This window comes from Panthera uncia, chromosome D1, assembly GCF_023721935.1.
Source record: "Panthera uncia isolate 11264 chromosome D1, Puncia_PCG_1.0, whole genome shotgun sequence".
Classification (NCBI taxonomy): domain Eukaryota; kingdom Metazoa; phylum Chordata; class Mammalia; order Carnivora; family Felidae; genus Panthera; species Panthera uncia.
In genome coordinates, this window is record NC_064808.1 from 44,991,033 (window position 1) to 45,010,924 (window position 19,892).

At 37.7% G+C, this 19,892-nt stretch overlaps 1 protein-coding gene across 2 annotated transcripts in view; it reads right to left on the bottom strand.

Moving 5' to 3' along the window:
- Positions 1 to 19,892, bottom strand: part of USP47 (ubiquitin specific peptidase 47) — a 108,373-nt gene that overhangs the window by 4,414 nt on the left and 84,067 nt on the right. For both annotated transcript variants that reach the window (XM_049649903.1, XM_049649914.1), the window contains 9 exons: positions 19,572 to 19,779; positions 16,750 to 16,865; positions 14,631 to 14,750; positions 12,187 to 12,967; positions 7,336 to 7,511; positions 6,909 to 6,989; positions 4,763 to 4,878; positions 4,060 to 4,178; positions 1,862 to 1,992 (listed from right to left, as the gene is read on the bottom strand). In XM_049649903.1, coding sequence (XP_049505860.1) covers positions 1,862 to 1,992; positions 4,060 to 4,178; positions 4,763 to 4,878; positions 6,909 to 6,989; positions 7,336 to 7,511; positions 12,187 to 12,967; positions 14,631 to 14,750; positions 16,750 to 16,865; positions 19,572 to 19,779 — 1,848 coding nt within the window. The remainder of the gene's footprint in view (positions 1 to 1,861; positions 1,993 to 4,059; positions 4,179 to 4,762; positions 4,879 to 6,908; positions 6,990 to 7,335; positions 7,512 to 12,186; positions 12,968 to 14,630; positions 14,751 to 16,749; positions 16,866 to 19,571; positions 19,780 to 19,892) is intronic.

A 19,892-nucleotide genomic window follows, 5' to 3' on the forward strand; every position in this document is an offset into this window, starting at 1 on the left:
TAGAAAAAAAAAAGCAGAAAGTGAAATCGTCTCTTGTCCACCTTGCAAATACCATGTCCCAGAAATGCCAACTTAGTATATTCCTCCTAGACCTTTTCCTATGCACATATAAACTACATCACATATATCTAAAATGCACAAAATTATATTTATGAAACCTCTCTATATAATACTTTTATATAGCCTATATATAAGAATAGGACACAGAATAACCTCATGATCTTCAACAGCTGAACAATATACCATTTTATTCCCTCCCAATGGTCACTGAGCCTATTTTTAATTTTTCTAGTTACAATGCTATACTATATATACCTTCATGAACATCCTTTCATATTTCTGCAAATATTTCTTGAGAATGAATTCTTAGATGTGGACTTGCACATCTGAAAAGCTGATAATGCCAAAGTGAAGCCTGAAACAGTGATGTCAATTTAGCCACCTATCAAAGCTGTATGAGGGGCGCCTGCGTGGCTCGGTCGATTAAGCGTCCAGCTTTTGATTTCAGCTCAAGTCATGATCTCACGGTTCATGCGTATGAGCCCCACATTGGGCTCTGTGCTAACAGTGCAGAGCTTGCTTGGGATTCCCTCTCTTCCTCTCTCTGTGTGCCTGCCCTACTCGTGTGAACGCATGTGCGTGCACTCTCAAAAACATACAGACATTAAAAAAAAAAAAGCCGTGCGATCTTGCCTGTTTTCCCAAACTGACAACTCAAGGCATTTTATTTCCTACACTTTCAGCATTTTAAGAGGTAAAGAATGCTGTTACTGTTTTAACTTGTATTTCTTCTTCAATGAATTGCCTATTCAAGTTCTTTACCTACTTTAAAATTAGATTATTCACCTTTTTCTTATTAATGCAGTAGCTCCATATAAATACGGACCATAATGCTTCATATCTGTTTCAAATATTTTTCCCCTTCCTTGTTTTTTATCTTTGTTTATCGGCTGTTTATTAAAAAAAGAAGAAGAAGAAGAAATTGGAGGGACGCCTGGGTAGCTTAGTCAGTTGAGTGTCTGACTCTTGATTTCGGCTCAGGTCATGATCCCAGGGTCATGGAACAGAGCCCTACATTGGGCTCCATGCCCCGTGAAAGATTCTTTCTTTCTCTCTCTCCCTTTGCCTCTCTTTTCCACTCATGCTCTCTCTCTCTAAAATAAACATTTTTTAAATTAAAAAAGAAGAATTGGAGAGGAGGCTGTCTGGAAGGTTTATACTTTTATGTGGTCTTTTCCTTTTTAGTTTCTGGTATTATGCTTACGAAGATCTTTCCGTCTCTAGAACATAAAAATATTTTCAACCTTTTCATCTAGTACATTTAACATTATATTGTATTTTTATATAAATTTAATATATTTAGAATTTATTTTTGTATTTGGTGTGAATTATGGAAACAAAGTGTTTTTAAGATGCCAATTATCCTAGTACTGCTTATGAATAATTCACTCATTCCCCAGAGAGCCACAGAATTCCAACCTTTAAATTGAAAAATGCAAAAGAGAGCTTCATATAGATCCTTTATTCAATTCCACGTATTTTAAAAAGCGTTTGGCTTTTTAAAATATATACAGCAATTTACTCTAGTAACTTCTAACTAATGCTAATTACTCAGGACAAACTTGATTCAAGTAACTAAAAGCGAGGGGTCCACTTCTGGATGGCCAAAAGCCAATGTAATTTTTCAAAGCATCAGGAGCCTAAGGAAACAAGGAGAGTGTGTGACAAGGTGTCACAAGGTATGAAAGAGACAAAGAAAGAAAGGTTGACACGTGAGTATTTGGCACTTACTTCCTAGGTTATCTCTTATGCAACACGGAGAAAAACACATATTAGTTCAATTTATTTCAAATGAACTTACCTTCTCTCGCAGCTCATCAACACTACTGCTTTCCAACACAACCTCCTGGAAGGGATCCAGCTTCATTTCCGAAGGCCTCCACCGTCTTGACAAAACTGCAAGCTGGGACATGGATTTCATCTTCTCCACCCCTATGAAGATGCAAGATTAGGTCATCTTTCTCTTTTCTCTAGAGGCCCATAATTTGACTTTTCCTGTATGGCCTGACTAAACAAGATTTATTTCAAGTGTTCTGCTTAGAAAGTGCACATAAAAGATCCCACTTATCCCAACAAGTTTTTGAGAATAAAATATTTCCTCTCTTCCCTCCAGTCTCTGAAGGTAATTCTTTACTCTTTTGCAAGCTCTCCTTCTACCAGGATCCTAATTTCACTCCTTCCTGAGTCCTGCTGGACACTGCTCTATCAACTACTCTTTTCTCTGGATTGCCAATCTTTGCTTCTCTACTGGCTACCACCCCCACAATCTAACATCATCAAAATCAAATCATCTTCACTTTATCTTCTTTTTTCACTCCGGCTCACACTAATCCCTCTCTTCTCTTTTACTCAAACCTTACTGATTCTTCAAAACCAGCTCAATTGTTACCTTTCTCTCTGGTGTACACGAGAGCAAACTGTACTGATTTGGTCCTTAAGTACCTATGATTTTGGAATTACAGGTTTGCAGAAATTGTGGAATTTCTGGTTTTCTTATAGACTGAGCATCTGGAGTGCAATCACTAGTTCTTATTCATTTTTGTAGCACCAGAGGTTAGCAGTGTCTGGCAATTTACAGGTCAATAAATGTTTCTTAGATTTAATCACATGATTTCACATGATTTATTTCTCACTCAACTATTGTCAAGCTAACATATATACTGAAATGATACTGACACAGGTACCCACCATCCAGTAACATCTCCCGGCTAACCCATCTCTGCTAATACATACTCAATCCTCCCTAACAAGGGGAATTTCTCTGTCCTTCGCCATCTCTTCTTGGTCTACTCAGACACACTGGTTATTCTCTAAGGCCCCAGACACTCACAGAAGGAATCACAATCTGGAACACTTGTCTCCACATCATAGTAGATAGTGTCCTGGCTGTCCCTGACTCCCCTGTTAACTTGTCAAATACTCATAGTTTTAACAATTGAAATTTAAACCAAATCAGACCTTAAATAGCATGAAATAGGTGAGGTGTTAGTATTATTGAACCCTTGGAAAACTATCATAATCTTATGATGTTTTAATTTCTAAGGGGAAAAAAAGGAAAATCAAAATCTTTCTAGGCAATAGCAGTCACAAAAGAACATAGAACTAGTTGTTTCCCTTGATATGATCACCCCAAAGCCAACTTTTCTCCCATTACCTCCTCCAAAAAACAATACTTTAAATGTTCCCATTTAGATCATTAAAAGCAGGAGGTGTGACAAACACAGGTCCTCTTCTGGGTCACTTTTACAGGCTGAACTGTGTCTCCTCAAAAAGACATTTAAAGTCCTATACCCTAGTACCTCAGAATATGACCTAATTAGGAAATAGGGTTGTTACAGTGGTAATCAAGCTAAAATGCGATCATTAGGGTGACTCTAATCCAACAGGGCTAGTGTCCTTATAATATGGGGAAATGCGGAAGCAGACACACAAGCATACACAGATGCACATCTCACATCATGTTCAGATGAAAACAGAGATCAGGATGATGCATTTAACAAGCCAAGGAACACCAAAGACTGCCAATCAACCACCAGAAGCTAGGGGAGGGCCATGAACAAATTTTCCCTCACAGCCCTCAGAAGGAAGCGAGCCTGCCAACACCCTGACTTCAGACTTGCAGCCTCCAGACTGTGAGACAACACATTTCTATTGTTGAAACCATCCAGTTTGTGGTACTTGGCCATTGTTCTCAAAATCCCTGGTAAATTATCAATACGACATCCTCAAAACAAAATCAGCCATAATGAAAAAAGAAACTAACAAACACAGGTAAGAAAATGTTAGCAGAGTTTCCTGTAAAAAGTACTATAAATGCAAACTTCAAAACTGTCAACTTCCTGTAAGGAGAAATTAATATTCTCAAAATTAAAGAAATATTTAAAAGGCAAATGCAACCCAGAGTAAAGGTGGAAGAAAACTTGTTCTTTGATAAAAACTATAGGCTTCTATTAGTTCCAGAGCACTTCTGATAGTTCCCCACAAAAATATGGATGATACCATCAAGAACTTCAAGGAAAACCTCCCAGTTGCTGGAGATATTAATGTCTTCTTCATAAATATGATAATCCAGAAAGACAGTGCCAGGGTTCTTCCATGTTTTTTTCCTTAGACGAAATCTACAAATGTGATAAGACATTTTAAACTACTATTACTTGAGATTGTTAACCTGAAAACAACAACATGAATCTGACATCAATGAATAATGAACTATATTTAAATATAAAAGTCAAGTGATTATTCATTAAAGTTTTGGGAAAATATGAGGTGCCTGGGTGGCTCAGTCAGTTAAGCGTCCGACTTTGGCTCAGGTCATGATCTCGCAGTCCATGGGTTTGAGCCCCACATTGGGCCCTGTGCTGACAGCTCAGAGCCTGGATCCTGCTTCTGATTCTCTGTCTCCCTCTCTCTGCCCCTTCCCCCAATCACACTTTTTCCTCTCTCTCAAAAATAAATAAACATAAAAAAATTTTTTTTAATTTGGGGGAACTATAATGAAATGTTCCCCCAATTTCAAATTTAGTATCCTACAGAGGAAGCGCAAACAAATTCTAATACTTTTGCTTACTTCTATTAATCTGTAGTATTAAAATTCTTAGTAGAGGAATTCTTTAATTCTGGTTTTAGAAAATCATACCAATCCATATCAACAGACCACACAAGATTTCCTCTAATTGCTGATGATACTGTAATTTTACTTTACCTGTCAGTACTGAGCTCTAAACCACACTGCTCCCTGAGTTGAGGAATTAATTCCTCTTTTGATTGCCGTACTGTCATTCCTTTAGCAAACACAGCATCTAGCAGAAACTTGCATGGCTAGGAATACAAACATAAAACAATCAGAGAGCTGAATTACACATTCAATAAGGGTACACAAGACATTTTATTTGCACTGTATAGTATGACAATTATAGGACTGAGTTTAGGAGCTGATCTTCCTAGGTTCAAATCTTGGCTCCACTACTTACTAAGTAAGCTATCTTGGGCAAGTTTACTTAACCTTTTTGGGCCTCCTTTTTAATTTTTTAAAATAATTATTTTTTTTATTTGAGGGAGAGAGAGAGAGAGAATATGAGCAGGGGAGAGGGGCAGGTGTCCCCGGGCCTCCTTTTTTTCATCTGTAAACCGGGGGTAGTGTCTTCCTCACAGAGTCATTGTGAAGATTAAATACCACATTCATATTTCTCTCCTTATAATAAAGTGATCGCAATTTTGAAAGTAAAAATCACTTTTATGGATTAAAATGAGGGAACTGCATACTACTTCTCCAAATATGTTCATTCATTGTCTCAGAAGGGACATTTTATCTACAAACCCCAAACGCAGATGAAACATTCACATATAAGAGATATGATGGGTTGGGGCACCTTGGTGGCTCAGTCAGTTAAGCGTCTGGCTCTTGATTTCAGCTCAGGTCATGATCTCATAGTTCGTGGATTTGAGCCTCACATTCGGCTCTGTGTTGACAATGCGGAGCCTGCTTAGAATTCTCTCTGCCCCTCCCCTACTCGTTCTCTCTCTCTCTCAGAAGAAATAAAAGACACATGATGGGTGCTCAATAAACTCTCTGTTGGACAAATGAAGGCGTTTTATGAAAAATTTCTCCATTTTCAGCAGTCTGTCTTTATCTGTGATTTCCCCTTCTGAACATTCAGTTACTTGCAGTTAGCCAACTGGGGTCCGGAAACAAATGATCCTTCTGCCAAATCATCAGAAGATCAGTAGTAACCCAATGCTATGTCACAGTGCCTATGTTATTCCCCTTACTGCATCTCATCACACGCGCATTTTATCATCTTATGTCATCACAAGAAGTGTAAATATAATACAATGAGATTTTTTGAGAGAGACCACATTCACATAATTTTTATTACAGTGTACTGTTGTAACTGTTCTATTTCATTTCTGGCAACAGTTAATCTCTTACCTTGCCAAATGTATAAGTTAAACTTTATTAAGGTATACATGTCTAGGTAAGAGCATAGTGTATATGTAGGGAGTGGCACGGCACTATCCTCGGTTTCAGGCATTCACTGGGCGGAGGGTGGGGGGGAGGGGGGTCTTGGACACATCCCCTATGGATAAGAAGGGGGGAATATGGTCTTTGCTATTTAGTTGGCACACTTGTCTAGGGCCTCACTAAGATGTTATAAACATCCCCAAAACAGGGACTTTGCCTTTTTCTTCTGGGCATTTGTCTGGCATCTGTTACATGACCTTGGGCAAGTTACATAACTTCTTTGTGCCTCAGTTTCTTCATCTACAAAATGGGAATAATAATATCTACATCATAGCTAACTGATGCAGATTCAAGGAGTTAACATCTGCGAGCATATGGCAGCTACGAGATAAATGAATGCCTGCTAAATACTGAAATGACTCTCTGAACGCAAAAAGTCCTTACATGCTCTACAGATCCACTGCTATCCCCCTGGAGCACTATGTGAGAATTTCTTAAAATCAAGCACAAACAAGTCTCCTTTTCAAAGCAGGAAATGTCTGCCTCATTCCAACATGTGTAACAATACTTTAAAGCAGAGGGAAGGCAAAGAAAGGCTTGAGGACCACATTTGTCTGCTGCATGTTTTTGTAAATAAACTCTGTTGGGACACAGCTAATTCCACTGGTTTATGTATTGTCTACGTCTGGTTTTGTGCTACAGGGGCAGAAATGAGTGGCTGCAATACAGGCAATATGGCCCGCACAACCAAAATAGCTTCTGGAAACAGTGTCCTGTCTGTGCTTTAGAGACAGCAAAAGAAATGATGAGTCACAACATCTCTGAACTCTAGGTTTTTAATAACTAGCAGAAGTGACGTCATATTGCTCTGAAGCAGCTTACTTACCTCTTGCTCATTGACCAGCAGCTGGTACACTTTAACTCTGTATTCTCCTTTTTTAAGTGCTCTCCCCAGTCTAATTGTAATCTATAAATTAAAAACAGTTTTTTAGATGTATTACCTCCGCAGAATAAACAACCCATTCTCCCCACACTGTTTAGTTTGGTCTTCAAAAATTCTCTAGATTATGGGCTCTTTGAGAACAGGTGTATCTTTTACCTCTGATTCCCAGCACCTAGAACAGTAACTGACACACAGTTAACACTTAACAAATGTTTATTAGATGAATGAAAAAAAACGACCAATCACTAAACATAAAAACAAAATGACCCTCTTAGGGCTATCTATTTCATCTTACTTGGAAACAGGGCAAGATGTTCTCAAATCTATCATGTAAAACAGACTCTAATTATTTGAAATGATTTTAATCAACCTTATTGTCGTCTGAAAAGGATGAAAGTGTCTCATTCAGCCGGACGCTCTCAAACTCCTGGTTGCTGGCATACACCCGGAAGACCTTGAAGTGAGAGGACAAAGCTCCAACAAAGGGCTCTAAGTGTTGTTTGAAAGCAGCCAGTGTAATTCTTTTATCAACATGCACCATCAGCCCTAAGTACAAAAAAAAACAAAAGCGAAACAAAAAAAGAAACCTCTTAGAATATAAATAAAACAGATCATATGCACTTTATTATACTGTAAGCAGGGAAAAAGTACCCCCTTCAGTTATTTGACTTTAAGCTAATACACAACATTGCATGGACAAAAAAACACGGACACGGAGCATACGATAAAATCCAACAGCTTCAACAACTTCCAACATTCTGAGAGATTGAAGTGCTAATCTATTTATTTATATATGCTGCTGAGTCCCAAACCAAACTTCAGGAAAGTCTTTTCAATTACATACATTGCTAGTTCTTCACAGTAATAATGTAGGCTCTGGCTGGGTTCCAACCGTGCCTCTTCTGCTTCCCGGCCAGCTATGTGACCTGGGGCAAGCCACTGGCCTCCTTGTAGCCACTTCCTCATTTAAAAAATGGAGTAGTACCTACCTCCTAGTACTGCAGTGTGAATTCAGTGAGGTTAATATGTTTATCATGCTTTTGGCACAGTGTAGATATCTAGTAATTGCCTCAAAAATTGTTAGTAAATTTGGTTCTGGGATTTCTACTAGAAAAAACTGTCAAGACGAGCATATGATGATATCTGTTTTATCATGTGGTTGGACCGTAACAGGAAGAGCATCTAAATGGATCAGAAACTCCCACCACCCCCCGCAAGCTTCGATATAAACTCTCATGGCAAAGCAATAGGATTGTTTTTGGTGAGCTTCATTTCTTCTAATACTTATTAATCTTTTGTCCTTTACAAGTTACTCATGAACATACTTCTGAAATATTTCTAAGACTCCAGTCTTCATATCCTAGTAAAGAGCAACAACTTCACTCAAGTTCCTCTCTCTCTTACAATATAGACAGTGCAGTATAACAAGAGCTGCCATCCCACCTTAGGCCCGTGGTTCCTCTAGAGCCATAAGGCTCTCTCTAGGGTAGGCTCTGGTTTTCTGTAAAATTTACATCAAAAGTCAAGGGTGAGGGGCACCCTGTCTGGCTCAGTCGGTTAAGTGTCCCGCTCTTGACTCCAGCTCCGGTCACACAATCTCATGGTTCATGGATTGGAGCCCCGTGTCAGCCTCTGGGCCAGCGATGCAGAGCCTGCTTGGGATTCATTCTCTCTCTCTCTCTCTCTCTCTCTCTCTCTCTCTCCCTCCCTCCCTCCCTCTCGGCCCCTCCCCCAAGTGTATGCTCTCTCTCAAAAAAAAAGAAAAAAAAAAAAGTCAAGGATGAGACCCTCAAACATGACTGGTTTATGTTCCCAGGTTGACCCTACTTTTGGGTTGATGAATTTTTGAGTGGACTTTTTCAAATAAATTAATGTCCATTTACTGTTTTTCCGGTTATAAGATTCAGATTCACTACAGAAAATGTGACCATAAAGTATGAGATAGAATATAAACACGGTGATGAACTTTTTTGTTATATATAACTTTTCAGGCAGCATTTAATTCCTTTAAAATGTCCATTTCTAAAATTTAAGGAATACTCCTAAGTAACCCAGCTTTTGGCAAATAAGCCTCTATTTATACTATCCAGCAGGTACAACATTTCTTGAGAGAAGGGTATAATGAAAAAATTACTTGATTAGAAATCAGAAGCCAATGACTAGATTTCAGTTGTTGCCTAATAAATGGCTATTGGTAAGTCATCCAATGTCTCTGGGCCTCGGTTTTCTCACAGGATCATTACACCAGTCTCACTGATTGCTGTTATGACAAATGTAGTAAATTCTAAGTCATTACTCAAACAATAAGCTATTACCACAATTTTGGTTTCTAACTCACAGTAATGAATCACAGGAAGATACAAATGTTTGTTGTTATTGATACAGTCCAATATGGTGATTAGGACCAAGTGGTTCTGTAGTGAAATGGGCTGGCCTGAATGAATTCTTGGCTCCTCCTTGTACCTTACATTTGTGACTGTGGCTTGACTTCTCTGTACCTCAATTACCTCTATTATAAAATGCAGACAGTTGTGCTTATACCTTGGGGTCAGTATATGTCAAATGTGTACTACAGCCCTGGCAAAAATTGTTGGCTTAATTGACTGGCTGTAATTATAATTTTAGAGATTACCATCATACCGTTTTCCCTTTTCACCTCTTCAAACTGAAGAGTTTGGTCTCTTCACAGAGCAACCTCAAAATATCTTTAGGGTTTCTTTCTTTTATGTATTTCTTAAATGAAGTGATAACCAAAATTGTACAAAGAAATTATCAGTGCAAATGCACTCTCATTTTTATTACCTTGATCTCCCTATTTATCCCTGAGTGCCTGCAGCCTACAATAGGTCACAGTGGAACAGTATTTTCAGAGAAAGGTCCATACTCCCCGAAACAATTCCTGGATTATAACAGATAGCTTAAAGACCATCACTTTAAGTGTATTTCAGTTCTTACCCATATTGTCTATACTGTACATAAAATGTCACTCTTCAGATATCAAATTCTTTGTTTATGTGTTACACCCTGGCATTTCATCACTCTGAAGAACCGTATTATTATTCATCATCCATGTTACCCAGGTACCAACTTTCAGGTCTCTGAGGAGCTGTGATGAAACAGTCTTAGTACAGACTCCTGAAGCACGTGGCTGCTGGCTCTCAACCCTACTCATCTACCTCTAAGCCCGTTTCCACTTTTTCTGTTCAAACAAGCCTTCTGCACAGCTTCTGAAAACCAAAATAAATTGTAGTAAACGGGTTCTCTTGATCATCATGTTTACTATTTCAACGAATGCTAGTAAACTAGTCCACTATGAATTTCCAAAAAGGTGGAAGGAGACTCCTCAGTCTACAATTCTAAGTATTCCTATTAAATTCTTAACGTTTAGACTCTCATGCAGTCAACTCTCCAGCACATCATTATAAAACAAACCACTTAAGAGAAATTTCTAACCTCTTTGTAAAGAGGAGCTGTTTTTAATTTTCTAATGCTCTTGAAGGGTTGAGGATGGTAATAAAGGGTAGCTACTGGCTATTTTTCCTTTACTCTGACGTGAGGAAAGTAAGGGACAGTGGGTAGCAGTTATGAGGCAGAGAAATGTGGGCCAGGCTTACAATCAGATCACAGGAGCTGGACTGACCAGCAGTGTAACCTACTGGCTGTGTGACCCCCGGCAAATTATTTAAGTCAGTTTGGGCCAGTTTCTTCATCAGCAAAAAGTGTCTAACGGCATCAATTTCACACAGCTGTTGAGAAATAAGTGAGATGATGTGAATTAATGAGCCCTATGAAGTAAAAGTGCCACAGGGAGTCAAAGCATTATTATAGAGTCTCTGTCTCCGTTGTGGCTCACTAACCCACATTTTCCCACTTGAGTTTCTGCAAGGTATCTATATGGATGTCACATGGTTCCAGTGTTACTGGGAACTAATTAGTTAAAAAGACAAATTTATGCATTTTTATTACTGATTTCATAATTTCTACCACTTCCTTTTAAGAGACTAAATTTTGAGACTATAAGCATCGCAGCAATTAACTTTCATGCTGGTTGTGGGCCTTCTCCCACCAGATGAAACATGAGGCTGCGTCTTTGTCATCTCCACTTCTAACATCTACGTAGGGCCTGGCATCTTGAATGGATTCAGGAAATATTAATTGGGGGGGGGGTGGATGAACAGATGGATAGAGTGGGACTCCCTTTCCACTGTCAGAAAGGTAACAGCAAATGCATTCAATTCAAAGACTTATATTCTAGTAGTGGTTCCACTCCTTACTAGCTACACATGTACTTTTGGGCAAGTCATCCATCCACTATGAGCTTCAGTTTTCTTATCAGTCAAACGAGGATATCAATATTTGCTTTACTAATTTCAGAGAAGCTTCAAGTGAGAACAAGTGTTTTGAAAACTAAAATTAAGAATATAAGGGGTAATATAATGCAAAGTATTTGTTTTTTTGAGCTATTTCTCTTTTATACTTGAAGAAAACTTTTGTACATTCTTTGGCTGTTTTCATCTGATGTTTTATAAGTCATTTTATTGTTTTCATGTAGGTGTGTTTTTGCTGTTGCTGCTTATCCCAAATACCTGAACTGACAGATCTCTTCAATGTTTTTGTGATTATACACTTGAGGATTTCTAGTTTATACTCTGCTTGGAGCTTACTTCAAAGTATCAACTTTAAAAAAGCCCCTTTCCTTTTTCTGACTTTCCCAGTTAACCATGGACTATTTAGGGGGTGGGGAGGGGGTTATTTGCATTGAGGGATAAAGAGAAGAGAGGGGATGCACAAATAAAAACTTTTCCTCAGCAATGAATACCAAATTTTATCTTTTTGGTATATTATTTACTTTTTAAACTATTTCTTGGTTTTTAACTTAGGGCTTTTATCATAATTCTTTCCTTTAAAACAATTCTTCATTCTTTCCTTTAAAACAATTCTTAATTCTTTTCCTTTTCTTTTTCACTTATCTTCCCCAGAGCTGTGACATCACTGCTGTCACAGGTCTGATGTGCTGCGGAGGTCCAAAGACAGTTGTTACTACAACTGCCCCGAAAATGAAAGCAAAGGCAACAGAGAACACTCTTATAATCCAGGAAGTTACGGGTGATCCTAGAACAAAGTACTGAACTCTTAGCTGGTTCCTTTCTTAACTAAAAATTTAAATAAACTGAGAAACCAATTGGTGCTGTTTCAAGGAGTTTTCTTTCTAAGTACATACATTTATGTCCTTCCCCAGAACCTTCGTCTGCAGCATAGGGTTCTGCTTTGAAATACATGTACTGTATTTCTCCCCTGCTCTTGCCACTCTCATCGTATTCACTATCCGTTCCAGAGTCTTCTTCTGCTGTGTCCCATGTCTCTTTTTTCCCTTCATTTGCTTTAGTTCTTCTACTACTCGTGATGCTATGAGAGTCAAGTCCATTAGCCAAAGGAATCTGAGCATTATCAGCATTGCACAAAGTGTCACTGCTGTGACTGGAGCTAAGAATGTCACTGTCCACTGAACTTGTACTCCTGTCATTATTCACATCTGAGTCTGATCGTTCTTCAGATTGAAAATTTTCGGGATCAGAAGTCTGAATGTGCTGTTCAAGTTCTCTATTGTCCACTGACGCTGAAGAGTCCCTCTCATTGAGAGGTGATTCTATGTTTTCAAAGTCACTTGTCTCAGTACTTTTGCTGCTGTCTCCATTATCTCCATCTTGCTGCTGTTGTAGTGACAAGCTTTTGAGTTTTTCAGTGCTTTCTTCGAGAATAGCTTCCACAGACTTGAGGCTCCCCACAGGTCCTTTGACTCTATCACAGTCATCATCCACGTTACCACCAGAATCACCCCCAGCTTTCTGGCACGCTGTCCTTTTGGAATAAGAGCCTGGGGACTGTTCAGGTAACAAAACAAATAATCTGATCGTATTTGCATGACGATCCAGGAGTTTCCACAAATGAGAGTCTGTAAAGGCCATCTGGTAATCCAAAGTCTCAGAACTTTCAACAAATACCTAAATAGTAAGTAAGAGAGTTATTACATCATTAATTTTAGTGACATTCATTCTCACTCATATCACCTCAACACAAGACAAAATGTTGTAAAATTTGGGATGATGACATTTCTAAAGGAAATGTGTACGGTTTTTGGAGACTAAATACAATAAATATTATGTTCATATGTCTTTGTAATTAGCCATAAAACTGTGCTAAGATAAATGACACACACACATGCGCACATGCACACACTGATACCTTGTTTACTGGGTTTTCTATTTTCAGAAAGTTTTTGTATTCCACATCTTGCTCATTAGAAAAACAAGCATAGCATGAACATGGATAGAGGAACATGTATAAAGGCATTTTGGGAATGTAATACCAAAATCCAGATTATAGAAAAAAAATCTAATGGACAAATGACTTGATTCTAGAGCAAATAAATGACAAGGAAATAAATACACATAGGGGGATCTGTAGGTTAAAATAGACTTGAGAGGTATATCATGGACTTTATTTGGATCCTACCTGAACAAATAAATCCTGTCAGAAAAAAATTTTACAAGATAATAAGGGAAGCTTGACTAGACATTTGTTGATATTAATTCTGTTAATTTTCTAGATGTAATAATATAATTATAGTTATGTTTTTAAAGAGTTCTCACCTTTTAGAGATAGACATTCAGATTATTTACAGATGAAATGGTATTTCATCTGGGGATGTTTTTCAAATAATCTGGGGGAAGTACTGGTTAAATACTGATAACCAGTGTCCAATCAATGTTACAGATTAGGATCATTAGCTAACCATTTAAAGAAAAAAATAAAGTGAGATCCCTCCTACTTTTCACCCTAAAATGGTATTAGGGCGGATTTTAATGATACACACATAAGCACCACACAAAAGTATCCAAAGAAAACAGAGGTGAATAAAAATTACACCTTAGGAATAATAAGACAACACTAAAAAAGGTTAAATGAGATAAAAGACTAGACTGCACTAAGATGAATGAGAACGGAAAAGGCAATAAATAAAACATGGCAAACAGGGAAAATTTTGGATTCAATTGATCCAGAGTAAACTGATGGTGTTATGAATAAACACAGAGGAAAAATCATTTATCAATGATAGAACACGTCAAGAGATGAAACAAACAGATCAATGTGAACTTTCTCTTTTCTATCTGAGATAAATAAGTAGGCAAAGGGTGAACCCCTTTGGGTGAACCCAAATGACAATCTTCTCTAGAGTAGGCATGTCTTTGACTTTCCCCATCAAGTAGTGCTTTATGGGAGAAGCTCAAGAACGAGTGTAACATAATTTACAGAATTCAGAGGACAAGATTGTTGTGGACAGAAATGGTCAGTAAGGCTTCACCAAAGAGGCAGGACTAATCTGCGCCTTGAAAAAAAATGTAGGGAGAGGGGGAAGAATACTGCAGGCAGGCAGAGGTAGCTCATGAACAAGACCTAGAGGAGAACCGGCAGATGGATGGAGTAGGACAGAAAGAAGCCTGATCTGACCTGATTACAAAGGAAGGTAATTGCCGAGACGCTGGGAGAACTTACGAGGTAAATTACAAACACATAGTGGATGGCTCTAGAGGCCAGCCTTATAATATGAAACTTAATTTACTATTACCAGCATAGACAATAGTAATGAAGAAATAAAAGACATACCTTGTTACTTCTAAAAAACCCTTCAGCTTTCAGGGTCTTACTGGGCACAGTGAGGAGGCGCAGATCATTGTGGCAGCGCTCTAGCACTATCCGCATGGTTTCAGCAGGTAAATGGATGGCCTGCAATGGAAGCAAGTCAGTAAAAAGGACTCGCAAGGATAATTCTGCTGGACTTGGAAATGTGGATGAAGACACACTGCTGAGTTCTTAGAAACAGAAAGAAAATTAAAAGAAAATAATCTTAGTGGAGGTTTATAAATTTTTAAAGAATCTATGGGAAAAATTTTAGTCCTATCCATTAATTATGCTGTAAATTAGGTGAACAAAGTATCACTTATGAATGGATGCTCTGAAACTATTTTAAAGGTATGATTTTTCACTAAAAATTCTATTCCTCTCGCACTTGCAAAGTAAATGAGGGGATGTGGTTCCAAAGAAACTGAATAACTGACACTTTGAGAACAGATGTCAAACCAGTAACTGTTTAACTCCTGAACTTTTGATGAGTTCTTTTGTATTCTGCGAATAGTTAATACTTTTACTAAATCATTTTTCTTCTGTGTAAAATGAGATTAAATTAATAGGTAAAGTTTCAAGTTACTCTAAAAGTACATGTCCTTAATCTGAGGTATCATTTTGGGAATTTCACAAGAAATGAGCAGACAAAAAAATTTACATTTAAAAAAACATGATGTGTTTTCAATACAACTAATGATAACTAATTCTTTGGCGGTCTAGTTAGACTTTATCTGCTACCTTTCTTGGCAAAATACTTTCTGACTGCCTTTATTCTCTACAGATATATTCTCCCCCAATAAAGTTATTAACTTCTTCAGGAAGGCAATGCCATATGTTTCTTTTGTATTCTACCTCAATGCTCATACTCTAGATTAAACTGTAATAAGGAGCAAGTACACTTATATAGGCTTTCTAAGAGCAATTTAATTGTAAAATCTATCTCCAAAACATGATTTATCTCCTCAAATTATCTATTACTTTGGCAGAAGAATCAGAGGTCATTGCTGTTTTTTCAACACAATAATAATTAAAACCCAACTTTTATATAATAACTTAACAATTTTTCTCCACAAACAGAGCATTTATTTGTTCCATTAACATTCACAACAACCCTGTTAAAATAGGCATTAAAAAAAAAAACCTAGATGAGATCAAAGATAATACTGCCATAGAGGAATGACTAGAAAGTGGATCAACTTCTTGCTTGCTATTACTGAACAATTTCCACTACAGCAAGTCATCTAAGCCTGGGGCTTAAGAATCCTGAAAAATTTCACCTGTGTTTGTGTGCTCAGTGTTCTACAGAGTACAGTATAATCATTTCTCTAGAGTGGACTAGCTTGGCCCAAGGAAATTTGAATGTTTTCATCATATTTTTCCAGCTCACAAATTCTGAATGAGTCTATGTTCTTTATCACTAACTCACCGAATATGGCCAGCATTTAATTCACCACCTTCCCTGTCAAATCTGCTCCCCTACCCTACTCTTCCATTTTGATTACTAGATCACTACTTTGTGGCTACCCAAGTTCAAAACTCCTCAAAGCATCTGTGCTCCTTCTTGCCTTACTCCAACCAATCCCAAGTCCTGCAGATTCTACGCATATAATCATTCTTACAATCTACCCCTTCTCTCCTTTCTGGTCCAATGCCTTCACTTGCACTATTTCCACAGCCTCCTCATCTACTTTACGGACTCCCCCTCTATCCAGGAACTTACCATTCTACAGCAGAACTCTCATCATACCACTGCTGAACTTAGGAAAACAAATAACATACTTCCCATTGCCCACATCAAATAGAGCCCATGCTTTTGTGTTTACTATTTAAAAACTCTCCATGAAATAAACTAACTTCTATTTCTAGGCCTGTACTATACAGAGGTTGAGCCAAACACATATGCCATCACTGTGTGCGCTTGCCTCACACTTCCTGACCTCCATACTTTGGTCACTTGGTGTCTTCCACTTGAAGTGTGTTTCTCTTCTAACTGTACTTGCCTCCTGCCAGTAAGTACTAGTTCCCACACTCATAACTATCACACAATGCTTTGTACAGAACAAGCACTCAAAAATATTCACTGACCAATTTTAAACCTTACCTTTGAAATAAGCTGTTTGAACTCTGTGACCGTTTGATTTAAGTAAGCACGAACAGTGACAGGAGCAGCTACAGATTCTGCCTTAAGATCAACAACATGAACTTTCACCATCACTTCTGAAAAACACAAAACATTTGAAAAATACAAAAACATAAATGGATGTTATTTTTAAAAGTCTATTTCACATCAGCACTGCATTCCTAATATATTTCCAATAGATGGCAAGGTAATATTTTCCTAACTATTAAGATAGTAGACATAACAATGTTACACATGTATATAATACATAATAAACTTCTCCTTGCAATGTATTACATTACAAACATCTACAAAGAAATGGAAATGAGGCTAATAAAAAAGTTCTCCTAGATCTCTTTAAAACAATGAAACAGTCACAGGGAGGGGAACAAAACATAAAAGACTCTCAAATATGGAGAACAAACAGAGGGCTACTGGAGGGGTTGTGGGAGGGGGATGGGCTAAATGGGAAAGGGGCATTAAGGAATCTACTCCTGAAATCATTGTTGCACTATATGGATTAACTAATTTGGATGTAAATTAAAAAAAACAAAACAAAACAAAAAACAATGACAACAGTCAAAATATGATTTTTGAAAAATTCATGGTTTGTTTCCTTGTAAAACATAATACAAATTTATCAACCACATTAAAAATGCATATCCAGGTACTCCTGGGTGGCTCAGTCAGTTAAAGCACTGACTCTTGATCTCAGCTCAGGTCATGATCTCACAGTTAATGAGTTCAAACCCTGCATTGGGTTCTGTGCTAATGGTGCGGGGATTCTGTCTCTCCTTCTCTCTGCCCCTCCCCAACTTGTGCACTCATGCTCTCTCTCTCTCAGAATAAATAAATAAACTTAAAATAAAATACATATCCAAAGTTGCAAAATACAGACCTAAACCACAACATTAAATTACTAGAGAATGCAGAACAAATTCTAAAGGGGACCCAGCAACCCTATTTGCTTTTGATCAACCTTCATTATACCACTCAAGACCTCGTTCATAATCAAAGACTTCTCCTCCTCCAAATAATATTCCCTACATTCTACAGAAGAGTCTACAGAAAATTGCTTTGGTTTACATGGTTTGTTTTTTTCACTTAAATTTTTCATATTACAACTTAATCCTATCTTCTCTTCTGTTTTCAGATTATATATAACTAAACTTTTAGTTACTAGAAAAGCAAATCATCTTCAAACACTTAGTTATTCTCTGGCTTAAATGTTTTAATTTCCTTTATGAAGTGTATATAAATGGTCAGGTTTTTCCCTAGATTTCTAATCTAAATCTGATAAAATATTCTGCTAAAGTCATTATTAATGAATAAATAAAACGCTATCTGCAAGTTTTACAATCCATACTCACACGTATAGTTCTCTTCTTTTTTTTTTTAAGTTTGTTTATTTTTGAGAGAGAGCGTGAGCAGAGAAGGGGCAGAGAGAGAGGGAAACACAGAATCAGAAGCAGGGTCCAGGCTCTGAGCTGTCAGCACAGGGCCCAATGTGGGCTTGAACCCATGAACCGCAAGATCATGACCTGAGCTGAAGTCAGACGCTGAGCCACCCAGATGTCCCTAAAGTTCTCTTTTTAAAAAGTGGTTTTAGTGCTGACTCATGTTATACTTTAATCATCATTTTGCTATCTAGACCAAAAATAATCTGCAAGGAAATGCTCCAAAGGAACTCTCTACAAACAGAACAGAGTCTGACTGATGGAGCCCTTAAGAGTATCATACTTAATCTACTTTGAAAAGAGGAGCCTTAATTAAAAAAAAAACAAAAAACAAAGAGAGGTTTATAGCATCTGCAAAGAAATAGAATTTGAGAGTAGAAGGCTTTTTACTTTTGCTTTTTTGAGAGAGCCAAAGAGAGCATGGAAGCACATGCACAAGTGGGGGAGGGGCAGAGAGAGGGAAAGAGAATCCCAAGCAGGCTTTACTATCAGTGTGGAGCCTGATGAGGGGCTCAAACTCATGAACCATGAGATTATGGCCTGAGCTGAAATTAAGAGTAGGACGCTTACCTGACTGAGCCACCTAGGCAGGCGCCCCCAGAAGAAGGTTTTTGTGAGTTCAATTTTTAGGAATAAAAGTAGAGAACATAAGTCTGAATTGTAACAACCAATAGAAGGGATTCAGGGTTATGCAATAATAGTGAGAATTCTCTAAAGTTACTTAAACATTTTTATTTTCCCCTATTTGTTACAGTTTACATAGTGATTACTAGAAAACTTTGGTCATGTAACTGTCTTTAGGGACTACTCTGGGTAAAGCTAGGAGTGTGGTATTTTGCTTTCCACATCAGTCTCAAACAAACAAAAAAACCCTCAAGATATTGAGGACTGTGACAGATTTAATGAAGACAAAAAAAAAAGAATGAAGTTCCTGGGACCTGCAAAAATGGAGAAGATGGAGAAAAATAAAAAGTGTTGGCAGCAATGGGTTATGAAATCACTTCATCAAGGAAACCCTGAAAAATAAGATTCTACTTCTGAGAGTTGATGAGACTATACTGTTTTTGGACTTTTTTTTCTGTATAAATAGAAAGAAGGGGGGAAGAGAAGTGTTTTCAGCACTGAAAAAGAAAAATCCCACTGAAGGCTGCAAGCTAATTTTTTAAAATTTTGTATATAGCTCTTTGAAAGTAATCTAGAAGTTAATTCTAAGCTTGTTGCTACTTCCTAACCTATCAAAATTATTCTGCATTTTAAGAACATAAAAAAATTTAAAATTAAACTCATTTCTATTAAAAAACCTTCTCATGAAAATTTTAAGTCCAGTACAACCGTAAAATTCTTTACCTCCAGGTTTGTAAGACTGGAAAACTTGGTCAGGTTTTCTCGTCTCCAACAGTAGATCAAACATGTATGTTGACTTTACTCCTCCTAGTAGAAGTCCCATTGGGGTATCTTCCTCTCCTTCATACGATCGTTCAAGGTAATCATGAAACTCATCATATTTAACAAGGCGACAGCAATCCATGGGTATGACCTCTTCTAAATCCATCATCTAAAAGAAAACAAGGCCAGGCCGGGGGGGGGGGGGGGGGGGGGGGAAAAACCAAACACCCCCACACACCCAAACACCCACACAAAAAAAAAAAAAGAAAAAAGACCAACCAC